Source organism: Hippopotamus amphibius, chromosome 4, assembly GCF_030028045.1.
Source record: "Hippopotamus amphibius kiboko isolate mHipAmp2 chromosome 4, mHipAmp2.hap2, whole genome shotgun sequence".
Lineage (NCBI taxonomy): Eukaryota > Metazoa > Chordata > Mammalia > Artiodactyla > Hippopotamidae > Hippopotamus > Hippopotamus amphibius.
In genome coordinates, this window is record NC_080189.1 from 45,282,105 (window position 1) to 45,295,637 (window position 13,533).

General features: G+C 46.5%; 2 protein-coding genes across 4 annotated transcripts in view; one reads left to right on the forward strand and one right to left on the reverse strand.

The window, feature by feature from the left end:
- The window catches only part of RP9 (RP9 pre-mRNA splicing factor), a 150,542-nt gene that overhangs the window by 83,736 nt on the left and 53,273 nt on the right, over positions 1-13,533 (forward strand). The gene's annotated exons all lie outside the window — the stretch shown is intronic.
- Positions 203-13,533, reverse strand: part of FKBP9 (FKBP prolyl isomerase 9) — a 38,893-nt gene continuing 25,562 nt past the window's right edge. For both annotated transcript variants that reach the window (XM_057732096.1, XM_057732097.1), the window contains exons 7-10: positions 10,575-10,761; positions 6,306-6,451; positions 4,816-4,979; positions 203-1,600 (exon numbers count right to left, since the gene is read on the reverse strand). In XM_057732096.1, the coding sequence (XP_057588079.1) occupies positions 1,424-1,600; positions 4,816-4,979; positions 6,306-6,451; positions 10,575-10,761 (674 nt within the window). In that variant the 3' untranslated portion in view covers positions 203-1,423. The remainder of the gene's footprint in view (positions 1,601-4,815; positions 4,980-6,305; positions 6,452-10,574; positions 10,762-13,533) is intronic.

A 13,533-nucleotide genomic window follows, 5' to 3' on the forward strand; every position in this document is an offset into this window, starting at 1 on the left:
TCATTAGCTGCTCTTCAGAAGTCCCACATGAGGGTGTGTTTCCAGCCAGGACCCTGACTGACACACCCCCAATATACCATACGGCAATCTTCCACTTCTTTCAGTTCAGTCTTGCTGAGTTTTTATCAAGGGGACTCTAATGGCATGGTGTATTCTCTTGGGAAAAACAAGCCTTCAAAGAAAACACCACAACACCTGATGATACAGTTCAATACTTTATAAATGAAAAATTCATTTTCCAACATTTATTCCATTGAATGAGTGCACAGCATTTTCAGGAATTATCTCACGGCTACATCAGTACAAAACAGTTTAAATTAGTAAAAAACAAAGCCATTTCGAAAGGAAAATCATTAGTTACTTCAGGGTGAGTGCCGCCACCACTTGGGAAGAGAGGACATAAGGCAGCAAGGTGGTTACGGCATAACATGGGGACGGGCCAGCAGGTTCAGTGTCCTCCTACGCAGAGGGAGGCCCCCAAGCCTAGGGCACTTCCCTCTCCGGGACACAAATGAGTGGCTCACCTGTTGGGCTGACATTTCCATCTTGGCTACAGTGAGATACTCTGGCGCTCGGCTTAGCCACCAGCCCTATGTGTATCTATCTGATCAAAGGATTCAGGGCAGGAAGAGAGGGTGCTATGGGACAGAGTGATGGGAATAAGAAAGAGTGAAGCAGATACTCTTACATGATAAATGCAGAGTCAAATTCTCTACTCATGGTCCAAGATGCCTTTTGTTTGGTCCACTGATTTTCTTTTTAACCTCCAAGTTACCTGGCCAATAGGAGGACCACAATGAGGTGGGGTATGATAAACGAGAAGAGTGTGTGTGTGTGTGTGTGTGTGTGTGTGTGTGTGTGAGAGAGAGAGTGAGAGTGAGAGAGAGAGAGAGAGAGAGAGAGTGTAGAGGCACAGTGGAGGCTGGGCATTACCAGGGCCTGTATGTGCTGCTGGGAAGGTTTTCTGGGGCTCTCTGGAAATCCTGCTGGGGCAAGCCCTCTGTCTTTGCTAGCCATCTGGAGAACACTTAAAACACCAGCAAGTAAAAAACATTTTTAATCCTCTTTATGTAGATATCCTAGACATTTTCTTCTGTCCCCTCCAAAATGATTATAACTTCTGTATGACACTACTTTCCTTTAATAACAAAACTACCCAGAAGTCTCACAAAACAATAGCTGACAATGCAGCACTTTCAGTATCCTACACAACCCATGCTACAGCACCCGCACTGACCTTGTTTAGTATCACTGGCATCAGCCGAAAATTCTCACCATGTGTATCAACCCCAGTGTAAGTCCCAGGTACTATGTGACCCACCTACTACTTGCTGCCGATTCCCCTTCTGCGAGACCCTCACACCCTCACTGCACATTCTGCCACAACTGGGGCTTGGCATCACACAAGTGGCTCACATCAGGTTTAGAGTTCATCATGTTTCGCCTCCTGGTCTTTGAGTTTAAATTCCTCAGCCGTGACCTTCCCATCTCCATTCCGGTCCTGGTTGGTGAACATATTCTTCACAATCATCTCCGCATCGAACCCGGGAGCGAGTTTCCCTTTGCCAGATGCCACCTGGGCATGAATGTACTCTGAGAACTGGAGAGAAAGAAGCCAGACAGACCATGAGACACAGCAGCCAAGAACACCGAGCTGGAACCTAAACAGAGTGGCCCAAGGGCAGTGGGGCTGGAATTTGAGTCTGAACCAGCAGAACAGACAAAATCTGAACTACACGACCTGGGTTTTTTTCCTCCAGATACAGGTTGAAAACCCCTGACAAAATGACTCCAGGAGCCCTTAGGTCCAGGCAGGCAATACAAAGCAGCCACTGGAACTATCCCGTTTCCCCAAATCAACACTTATTTTTCCACCAAAGGCTGATTCCCTAACCACCCTCGCTTCTGAGAATTCACTCATTCATACAATAAAAACTTGTCTACTGTGTGCTGAGCACCATCCTAGACCCTGGAGATACTTCAATAAACAAACAAAACACCCTGCCCTTGCAATTCTAGCATAAGCTAGCGGAAAAGATACACAATTAAAAAGTAAATAAGTTTTAAGTTAGAAAGTAAAATGCTCCAGAAAAATGAAAAAGTAGTGTCATGTAAGGAAGATCAAGAGTACAGTTAGGGGAACGGCTTGAAGTATCAATTTGGTGGTCAGGGTAAAACCCCATTGCTAAAGAGAGACTTGCACAAAGGCTTGAAGGAAGTGAGGGAACGAGCCCGACAGTTACCTAGGGGAAGGGTCTTCTGAGCAGAGAACAGCTGGGGCAAAGGCCAGGGGTGGACGGATGCCTGGCGTGTTTACAGGACAGCAAAGGGAGAGTCGTTGGAGAGGAGGTTACAGTGAGCAGGTGGTGGAGGGCCTTTGTGGGCCACTGCAAAGACTTTGGAAACGGGGATGTATGGTCAGGCCACTCAAGATGGCTGTTCTCTTGCTCTTTGTACATCCCTGCTTGACCAGTCCCTGCTTCACCTACACCCTACTCAAAATAAGTGCCCGCCCCCTGCCCCAGCTAGTGTGTTCTAATCCTTAGGCCAGAACAGCTCCACCTGCCAGTTTATTAAAGGGAGACATCTGCCCTCGTGATGGTTGTTAACCAGAGGGGCTGTGAGAGATGTGCCCCAATGGCTGGTTTCCCTGGTAACTGATGGCAACCTGACATCACTTCCCCCTATAAATGGTAGCCTCCTTCTCCCCTGGGTAGCAAAGATTCCTGCCACGTCCTGCCTCCTGTACATAGGGAGGGTGTCCCTCCAGGACCTTTTGCCGCAGACACGTAAGATACCCCTGTCCAATAAGTTGTTGATGTCTCTGTCACTGTCTCTAGGCTCTTTCTTCCATCTCGAGGCTGGGCAACTACAAGGCTTTCAGGCCTGCGGGGTGCAGCCCAACAGGAGGCTTCTGTAGGGTTTTGAAGTGAAGCAGGCCATGCTCTGACTTATGTTTTAGAAGGATCACTCTGGCTACTGTGAGGGGCAGGGGTGAGAGCAGGAAGACTTTTACAGAGGTCCAAGCGGGAGGTGGTAGACACTGGACTAAGATGCTATGGAGCAGAGGTGATGAGAAGTGGTCAGGTTCTGGATAGATTTTCAAGACAGAGCTAGAATAATTTCCTGATGGATTGATTCCAGCCTGTGAGAGGAGGAGAGGAGTCAGAGATGACTGAGTGCTCTCACCTGAGCAACTGAGTGGAAAGCGTGACCATCGAATGAGATGGGGGAAGGCTTTGGGTGAAGCAAGTTCAGGGAGGTGGATATTGGGGGTTCAAGAAATGAAGATGTCAAGTGGGCAGTAGGATACCTGACTGTGAAGTGGAGAGAAGACAGGCCCGGAGCTGCCAGTCTGGAAATCAGCAGGACAAGGATGGTAAAGCCACGGGACTGGAGGAGACCACCAAGGGAGTGATGTAAAGGGGGAGAACAGCTCAAGTTCAGGACTTAGCCTGGGGCCCTCCACCCAGAAGAGCTCAGGGAGAAGACTCCTGAGAAGGAGCTACCAGTAAGGTAGAAGGAACACCAAGAAACTGTTCTCCGGAAGCCAAGGAAAGAAGGCATCTCAAAAAGGAGACAGCTGGGCTTCCCCGGTGGTGCAGTGGTTAAGAATATGCCTGCCAACGCAGGGGACACGGGTTCGATCCCTGGTCCTGGAAGATTCCACATGCCGTGGAGCAACTAAGCCTGTGTGCTACAACTACTGAGCCTGCGCTCTAGAGCCCACGACTCACAACTACTGAGCCCATGTGCCACAACTACTGAAGCCCTCACGCAGAGAGCCCATGCTCTGTAACAAGAGAAGCCACTGCAATGAGAAGCTTGCGTACTGCAACAAAGACTAGCCCCTGCTCTCCGCAACTAGAGAAAGCCCGTGTGCAGCAATGAAGACCCAACACAGCCAATAAATGAAATATAAAATTTTAAAAATTTTTTTAAAAAAGGAGACAGCTGTGTTGAAGTAAGAGTAAGTGAGGTTCAGCACCTTAGCGAGACCAGGTTCAGTGGCGTGGAGGGATAAAAACCCAACAGGAGTGGATGTAAAATAGATTAGAAGGAAAGGAATTGGAGACAGGGAGGACAGACAATTCTTCTGAGATTTTTGTTGTAAAGAGAGCAGAGAAAAGAAATGGAAAGACGCATTAAGAGGACGGAAGACAGCAGGACGTTCCCGGGCTAATGTGAACGATCCAGCAGCTGGGGAAATGCTGATGATGGAAGAGAGAAAGGGGAGAAGGCTTGGAGCCATGTCCTTGAACAAGCAGACACGGAACAGGCGGAGAGTTGGAATTCCCCCATGCTATAAAAGAGAGCTCCACAAAGGGGTGTCTCATGCAGGAGAAACAACACAGGATCTATATGATCAAGACAGGGATATTTGCAAACTGCTAGATGGCTGTGCAACCTTGAGCAAGTTATTGACCTTCTCTGTGCACAGCTGCTGCTTCTGAAAAATAGGGATGATTGCATGGCTGTCGTGAAGGCCAAGCAAGATAATATACGTGAAAAACACTTAGCACAATGCAGGCCACAATGAGCACCCAGGAATGAAGAACTGAATCCAGATCTGTGAGCGCTGGAATCAAGCCCTGAACCTCTTAGGGCCTCGGTTTCTTCAAAGAGGAATTGTGGGCTTCAACTTACAGAGTGTGTGTGCGCAAGTGCCTGGTACATAAGCGTGCAGGTTACCAGCAGCACAAGCAAGCACAGGTGTGTTCACTCTGAGAGGCTTCACATTCAGGGTGGGTACCCCTGCCCAGTGAGGCTCCCTGAGCTACTTGGGTCCCACTTCCATTCAAAAAGGTCAGTTACCTCTTCCAGGAGGACTTCTCCATCGCCATCCTTGTCAATTTCTTCAAAGAGGTTGGCTGACACCTCATCATTCCATATGAACATGTATCCCTCCGGCAGGCCGGCCACGAGCTCCAGCAGCTCGATGTCAAATACCAACACGGCACTGCCAGGCACTTCTCCATCTGCCGCAGCAACAGGGGAGGACGCGGCATTAGTGACAGGGCCACAGGCACACCTCTCTCATCCTCCCCCCCACGCCCACTGCACACATTCTAGCTGCCTCATGGATGGAGGCATCTCTTGTGAAAGCAAGGAAGTTCAGCATCAGTCACCAAGTGGTTTTTCCAAACTGTGGGTCGTGAGTCTTGAAATCAGTTTAGAGAGCGGTGACCAACATTTTTTTAAATTAAGGGATAGAATAAAATCCGAGTACATTGCCCTTAGAAAGGATAGGTATTGTTTTATGAAACAGGTTTAATTTTACGTACAAAATAAAATATGCATGTATATTAGGTATAAATTGTATGCTTAGGTGTAACACAGATTGGGAGATAAAATGTAATTCTTACTGTGTGTCTTGGTGAAAAACATTTAAAAGCCACTAGCAGAGACTACAATGGTAGAACTTTTGAATAAATCTAACCTCAGAACTTTAAGAAGAATACCGTATGCCTTAAAATCATGATCTAGGATACAATTTGTCAACACAAATTCTAGAACAGTATACACAGTATGGGCCCAAAAGAACTTATAAGTATGTAACTATAACTAAGTAGAATTTGCATAATTTTAAATTATTATCTATAACTATAATACCACAGGACCATGGTCTTACAGGATACACAGCATATTTTTAAACTGTTTCTTCTCAGATTCGGGGGAGTAGCAGAGATTATCTGTTACAATTATTTCAAATTTTGAAAAAAAAAATCAATCCAAAGTGCCTAGCAATTCTATAAGTTAGCACTTCCCATCTCCTCCATCTCCAGACAGCAGGAGCATAAAAATTGAAAAAGAAGGGGTTCCCACCACCCCCCATGAGGAGGGTTCATTTTGGCCAAAATCATAAAGTAAACCGTAACAGCCATGAGGGCAACATAACACCAGTATTTCCAGAACTCGAAACCAATCTCTTCCACAAGGAAATCTGCTTGGATAGCTTACAGGTTCCACATTCCAGTGTCCCGGGAAGCAGTTCCCCAAGGAAGCACCTGGCTCACCCAAGAGAAATCACCTGGCAAGCCCTTTCAGGGACATCTCCCACACATGGATGCGAAGAGCCCAGGGTTACTTCACAGAGCCCCCTGCTACACCCCATTAACATGGCACTAGCACCAAATGCACAGGGAGCTTAAAACAAAAATGCTAAATGCTTAAATAAAAACCCCACATTCTTTGGATTTTTCAATAAAATACGCATATTGTGGTTCTAAGTAAGGCACCTCAAAAAGCACAAAATACAGACGATGAATGGCCCCAAAGGCCTTTTAATACTGTTGCATACTCACCCACGCCAGCCTCCCCGTAGCCCAGGTGGGGCGGAATGATCACTGTCCGTTTCTCTCCAACGCACATCTCTCTGAGACCCATATCCATTCCCAAAACAACTTGTCCAAATCCCAAAACAATATTATATGTTTTGCCTAAATTCCACCTGCAAATGAAACAGAAGACTCCCTGGTTAGGCCATCAACCCACCGGTACTTATGAGTATTCTCCTAAGAAGAACATATCATTTCTGTGATCTTTCTGCCAAAGATACAGAACCCCTATGGAATCAAAAGGAAACATCAGACAAGTCCATACTGAGGGACATTCTGGGAAACAACCAGCCTGTAATCCTCAAAAGTATCAAGAGGAAGATCAAAGGAAGACTAAGGGACTGTTTGAGAGTTTTGGACATACTGGAAGGGGTCCTTTTGCTATAAAAGACCTTATGGAAAGGGACCTCCCTGGTGGTGAAGTGGTTAAGAATCTGCCTGCCAATGCAGGGGACACAGGTTTGATCCCTGATTCGGGAAGATCCCACATGCCTTGGAGCAACTAAGCCTGTGTGCCACAACTACTGAGCCTGTGCCCTAGAGCCCGTGAGCCACAACTATTGAGCCCACATGCCACAACTACTGAAGCCCACGTGCCTAGAGCCCATGAGCCACAACTATTGATCCCATGTGCCACAACTACTGAAGCCCACGTGCCTAGAGCCCATGCTCCGCAGCAAGAGAAGCCACTGCCAATGAGGAGGCCACACACTGCAACAAAGAGTAGCCCCCGCAGAGCAGCCCCCACTCACCACAACTAGACAAAGGCTGTGCACAGCAATTAAAACCCAACATAGTCCATAAATAAATAATTTTTTTTTTTAAAGACCTTATGGGAACATTTGGCAAAACTTATGTGGGGTCTGAGGATGAAAAGGTAGTAATGTATCAACATTAACTTCCTAATTTTAATTGAATTACGTAGGAGAATGTCCATGTTTGTTGGCAATGCACACTAAAGTTTTCAGAGGTGATGGGACATCATAGTGGCAGCCTTCTCACCAATGGTTCAGGGAGGAAAAAGTTATTTGAATTGCTCTTGCAATTTTTCTCTAAATTTTAGTCAATGTTTTAGCTAGTCAGAAATTTTCATGAGCATTTTAAAATATACATAATGTAGTTAAGACCCTAGGATTTGGCTTCAGCAAGACCTGAGTTTGAATCCTGGTTCTGCCACTTAATTTGACTCTAGGAAATATAATCGCTCAGTTTCCTCATCTATAAAATGGAGATAATGACAGCTATTGCGTAGGACGTTCGAATCAGTAAATAATATGCTTGGCATGGCAGAGAGCAAACATGAAGAGCTCAATAAATGGATGGCCTTGAGAGTGTGAAGTGCTTGTGCCTTCACACTTGTAACAGTCTACGACTCCATAAAAATAAGTGTTAACTTGGGCCACGGTTTTAATTATTCTTGATGCCCAGGTCCCCAGGGAATCTAAACAAATAAAAGTTGGCTCAATTACCTCAATCACCACGGAAAGTAAATCTATTTCCAAACTGATGGCATTCCAATCACTTCCTAAAGGCAAACAATGGGAATGTTCTTCAATGCCAAGGAAGAAAAGCCTCCCGGACATCCTGGTGCCCCCTTGATGCCCATCACCAGGTGGTGACAACAGGGAAGGGGCTGCCCCTGTGGTCACCTCCCCTTCTCCAGTTTCCCAGCCTCCTCTGGGCGCAGAGCCGCCACCTCCTCCCCTCCTCAAGCTGGTTCCCAGGGCCAGGCTGGTCCTCCGGAGCCAGCAAACCAAAGCAGCGTTTGCATCCGTCCTACCTGGGACAACACAGAAACAAAGCCAATTCTGGCACAGTGTCCCTTGGCCCCAGGCCTGCGGGAGGGCGCGTCCTCTGTCCTGCCCCACACACAATCCTTCCTTTGTCAGCAGCACAGAGGCACCCTCACACTGCCTCTCTCCAGGGACTGTGGGGAACTTCCCGTGGGATTACTGGGTTTCAAAGTCTTACAGGATACGCGAGAACTCATTTAGTTATCAAATAACAAATGTTTATTCTTCTCTGAGGCCAGTTTCTACACACATTAAGAAAATCCTCCAAGCAAGCAATTTGTTTTCATGTGTCACCTCTGAAAACCCCGCTAATTCTTTTCCCTCAAGTCATCATTTTATTTTTATTTTTCATCTTGCCAGTTCTTCTCTCAGACATTCTATTCATTCCTTCTGTGCATTCCCAGCTTACCATTCATCACAAGCTTCCTGCTTCCTGCTTCCTGCCTGCAGGCTGCCCTCTCTGGCTCTCCACCCACATTCCCCTCTATCCTCTCCATCACGGATTCTCCCAGATGAACAAGCAACCACAGCAGCACCTGCCTCATTGTGTGTAGAGCCCATGTGGGCTTGGGGTGGGACCAGGTCCCCTCTCCCAGAAGGAGCGCCTCTCCCACACCCAGGTAAGCAGTCTCCTGCCACACTGCCCATTATCCCATCACTTTGAAGGATCCACCCAGAAGAGACCAGCAGGGACGTGCAGACACTGCTCTTCCGTGTCAATTTACACATGACACAGATGACTCAAGTGGTTCAGAATGGAGTCTCCGAGAAGAGGAAGGAGCATCACGTGGCTCCCGGAGGCTCTGTAAGAATACTGTGCATCTGCCAAACACACATCAGAAGCAGGAAGACTGATTCTCCCCACCGCACGTGAGAAGCACTTCCTGAACCCACCAGAGACGAAATGCCTTTGTTCATTTCCCACCCTCCACTTCCCCTTTCCAAGGTTGTAGGAGCACCAGACAAGAGTATGAACGTTGGCCAGAGCAATGACAGCTAGCCATCAGCCTTACAGGCTGTTCTAACCTTGTTTTCCCATGCATAAGCTCACTTGATCCCAAAACAACTACAAGCCATGCTTCTTCCCCACTGTCCTCCACAAGCTTCTAATCATCAGTACAAAAAGGTTTTTTGTAAGCCAGGTCCCTGTAATTCTGGCCCCAGAAGCTACAGCATATTTCACTGATTCTGTAAGGCGTATTTTTTTCACATTTTAATATCTCTTGATTTGGGATACATCTTACAACTGACATCGTGTCATTATTTTTTTGCAGCGTTCTTGCTTTCTTGAAATACATAAAATTATGCTTCTAACCACCAGCACATTTTAGATCTGATGAAATATGTTAAATGTGTCAGGGTACCAGATCTCATAGCACCAGAGAGAATGCTCTGAGGAGAATGTCCCTCAGGCTCTCCACACCGGGCTCTCCCCAGCCACACTCTGTCACCTGAAGCTAGAAGGCAGAGGGACGGGTGAGAGGGACAAAAGACCCTCCCCATCTAGAATAAATGCAGTAGCACATATTTTTATGAAGCCCTTCTTTCTCCTCAAGACTAAACTTAGGAATCTAAGTCAGGCTCAATACAAAAATGGGTATACATATATGAAGACACAACGAAAGGCTGAAAATGCTTCTTTCCCAAAGAAGAGAATAGTGTATTAACTTACAGAGATCTCTGAAGATTCAGATATATAAGAAGGAAAGCTCCTATTACCTGCATGATACTAACTAGTATACACTGTTGATTCCTAGTAATATATTTTCAGATTCATCTCAATCAATTAACATTTATGAAAGACTCCCTTTGTGCTATGCGCTGGGCTAGGTGGAAGGAATAATATGAACAAACAGGTTGGGTGTCTAAGGTACTCGGACCAGCAACAGTGATAGAAACAAAAATAACTAAAAGGCAGGTAATACATAAAACATTATGAGACTACACAAGTGGAAGCAGTTGATTCTTCCTGGGAATTAAGCAAAGATTTTGAGAAAAGGGAAGACATTGAAGCCAGGGCAGAAGTTGGCCAGAAAGAAGGGTGTAAGCAGTGCACATCCTGCACAACTGCACATGGCACCCCCGGGAGGGGGAAGACGGGCTTCAGCAGATGAGACTGGTGAGGCAGAATGGAGCTGACAAGAGAGCCTGATGTGCCAGACTCTGGCTTCTGGATTTTATCTGTGGGTTAATTTTTAAAGACAGCAGTTATGAAATCTGCATTTTCAGAAAGACAGTTTCAAGAGTGGAGGATGAGATCATTCACAGGGAACTCTTGGAACAATGCACCAGACAGTGATGTTCACTTGAGATACTCGGTGCAAAATGCATGAAGATAAAAGCTCTCAACTAGTATCTGATGAAAAAAGGAGGATCAAGGGAACCGACTGCTATCTGCCAGGCTCACACCCCGCCCCCCTCCCTGATCCCCAGCTGCCCTTACGTGGAATCCAGCAGGGTTCCATCCAGAAGCGAGGCGTTGTAGTGATACTTGAGGTAATCCCCCTTCTTACTCAGCACTGAGCAGTCGGGGGGCTTATAGTGGGAGGTGATGCTGATGGAGTCTGAAGGGTTGTGGAAGTCAATCACATGGACGTCAAACACCAGTACGGCTGAGCCAGGAATGTTCCCTAAAGGACAGACAGGCAATTAGAGTGAACCCTCCAAGCAGCAGCCTCCCCACGTGCCTCCCCAGTATCACCAGGTATTCCGCACAGACCTCTAGTGAGGAACACGGGGACCCGGCTATGACACCCTAGGGAATGCTGGAAGAGTGAAGCTGGAAGGGCCATTAGAAGTAATCTAACCTGATTTTCTAGATGGGGAAACTGAGGCACAGATTTGTTCAGGGTCCACAGTCAGGAGCACAGTTTGGACTAAAATTCAAGAGGCTGTACTACTGTCCCACGGAATGGTTAAGCCTGAAATATTTATGGCTAAGTTCATCACAGGTGAGAAAACTAAAGCTCGACCAAATTAAGGCTTGCCGCGCTCCTGCTAGGAGTAAGAGGTGAGATAAGAAAATCAGCTGTAGAATGAAAATCACTTGAGTGCTCTACCACTGCTCAAGAGAAACGAAACCAGCAGAAACTTCACAGGGGAAAACACCAAGCCAAAATCGGCCCCTTAAAATATACTGCACCCTGAACTTGGTGTACCCCCCCCAAAAAAAAAAATACTGCACCTAACAATTCACAAAGTGCTTTACGACACATCCTGTTTGTTCTACCCAAAATTATTACGCTTTTCCACTTTTGAAAACATTATCTCACATCTGAATACTGTTTTACAGTTTACAAAGCATTTTTCACATACATTCTCTCATTAAATCCCTGCAGCAAACTTGTTGGGTAAATATTACCATAAATCCAGGAGTAGCAGATCCTCCATGAACTTAATGACAGCTTCTCAGGGAAGCATCAGTTTGGTTTCTTGTTTTTTGCTTCTTTTTTTTAACACATTGATTGATTGATTGATTGGCTGCATTGGGTCTTCATTGCTGCGTATGGGCTTTCTCTAGCTGCAGAGAGTGGGGGCTACTCTTTGTTGCAGTGTGGTGGCTTCTCTTGTTGCAGAGCACAGGCTCTAGGCGTGCAGGCTTCAGTAGCTGTGGCACATGGGCTCAGCAGTTGTGGCTCACAGGCCCTAGAGTACAGGCTCAGTAGTTGTGCCACACGGGCTTAGTTGCCCTGCAGCATGTGGGATCTTCCCGAGCCAGGGATTGAACCTGTGTCCCCTGCATTGGCAGGCGGATTCTTAACCACTGCATCACCAGGCAAGTCCCAGGGGGCATCAGTTGTTAACCACCTCCCCCGCCTCCTCCTGATCATTTCAGAGAAGTTTAAATGTAAAAAATTTGGAAACAGTGTTACTTAGAATCAAGGATGTGTAATATTTTCATTAGCATTCTACAGACAAGAAAACCAACCCAGATATAACTAGTTCGAGAAAACAACACAGCTATAGACAGAATTCAGTAGAGATACATGAACATCAACAGCCCCCCGCCCCGAGCCCCCATCCTCCGTCTCCCACCACCCCCACCCCTACCATATACTTTTCTGTTTCTTGGCTGCTTTCTCTCTAACACACACTTAATGGATAGGTGCTTGTTAGGTACCAGGCACTCTTCTAAGTGCTTTACATGTATTAGTTTATTTAATTCTCATTATAACCCTATATTCTGCACTTACAGATGAGAAAACTGAGGCACAGATTTTGATGCCTGCCCAAAGTTACCCAGTTAGTAATTAGAGAAGCTTGTGCATTTACAGCAGAACACAGGTGCTGATATTCACTAGTGATGGGGAGTCGCTGATGTGAGTGGTTAACAGGGTGCAGGATCTTTCCCATAGGAAACAGGTATTGCAGACTGCCATAGGAGGGTGCTTGGAACCTGGGCCAAGGGCAGCTCTTTGCGGAAAACAGTACACACAGGCGTGAGTGGCTGTGAAGCCAGACGAGTGGTTTCTCAATCTTGGTTGCTCATTAAAATCAACTGAGTGTGAAGCTTTATAACATTATGTTCAGTGAAAGAAACCAGACACAGAAAGACAAATATTGTATGTTTTCACTGATATGAGGCACCTGGAATAGGCAAATTCACTGAGACAGAAAGTAGAATGGTGGTTACCAAGGGCTGGAGGGGGAGAGGGTGATGGGGAGTTTGTGTTGGGGATGATGGGATGTTCTGGGTATAGACAGTAGTGATGTTACACAACATTGTGAATATAGTCAATGGCACTGAACTGTAAACTTAAAAGTGTTAAAATGGTAAATATGTATATTTTACCACAACAAAAAGAATAATTAATGTAATTCACCACATTCATAGAAGAAAAGAAAAAATTGTGATCATATGAAAAAAAAATCACCTGGGCCCTCCTCTGAGATTAGGATGTAGCTCATCTAGGGCAGGGATCTCCACCGTGGACCCTATCAGGATGCGCTGGAGATCCTGGCAAAAACACAAAGGGCCAGGCCTTTTCCTGGGCAGCCCCCCTGGTTCTGCGAGCTTTAAGTTTTCCAGGCGATTCTTGTCTGTGATATGCAACACCATCTGAGAGTGGCTGGACGACAGTGGCACCAGGCATTGGTTTTCCAGGGTTTCTAAGGGACAGCCCAGCTTAAGGAATGCTGTGCTAAATGGTCTGTAAGTGAGCAGCCAAGGATGTTTAGGGACCCGCCCCCCCATCTCCGTGAAGAGGGCCGGGGTGCAGGCTGTGGCTGTCATGTGGGGGATTGGTGGGAAAGAAAGCTGCACCTTGAGCAGCTCCATTAACCTCTCTGGAGAAAACATGTGGATGGAGCCCAGAAAGGGACAAGGCCCTGATGGCACTGGGTCAATGCAAACTTAACCTCCCCGTGTCCACTATATGGTCGGACCATTCAAGATGGCTGTT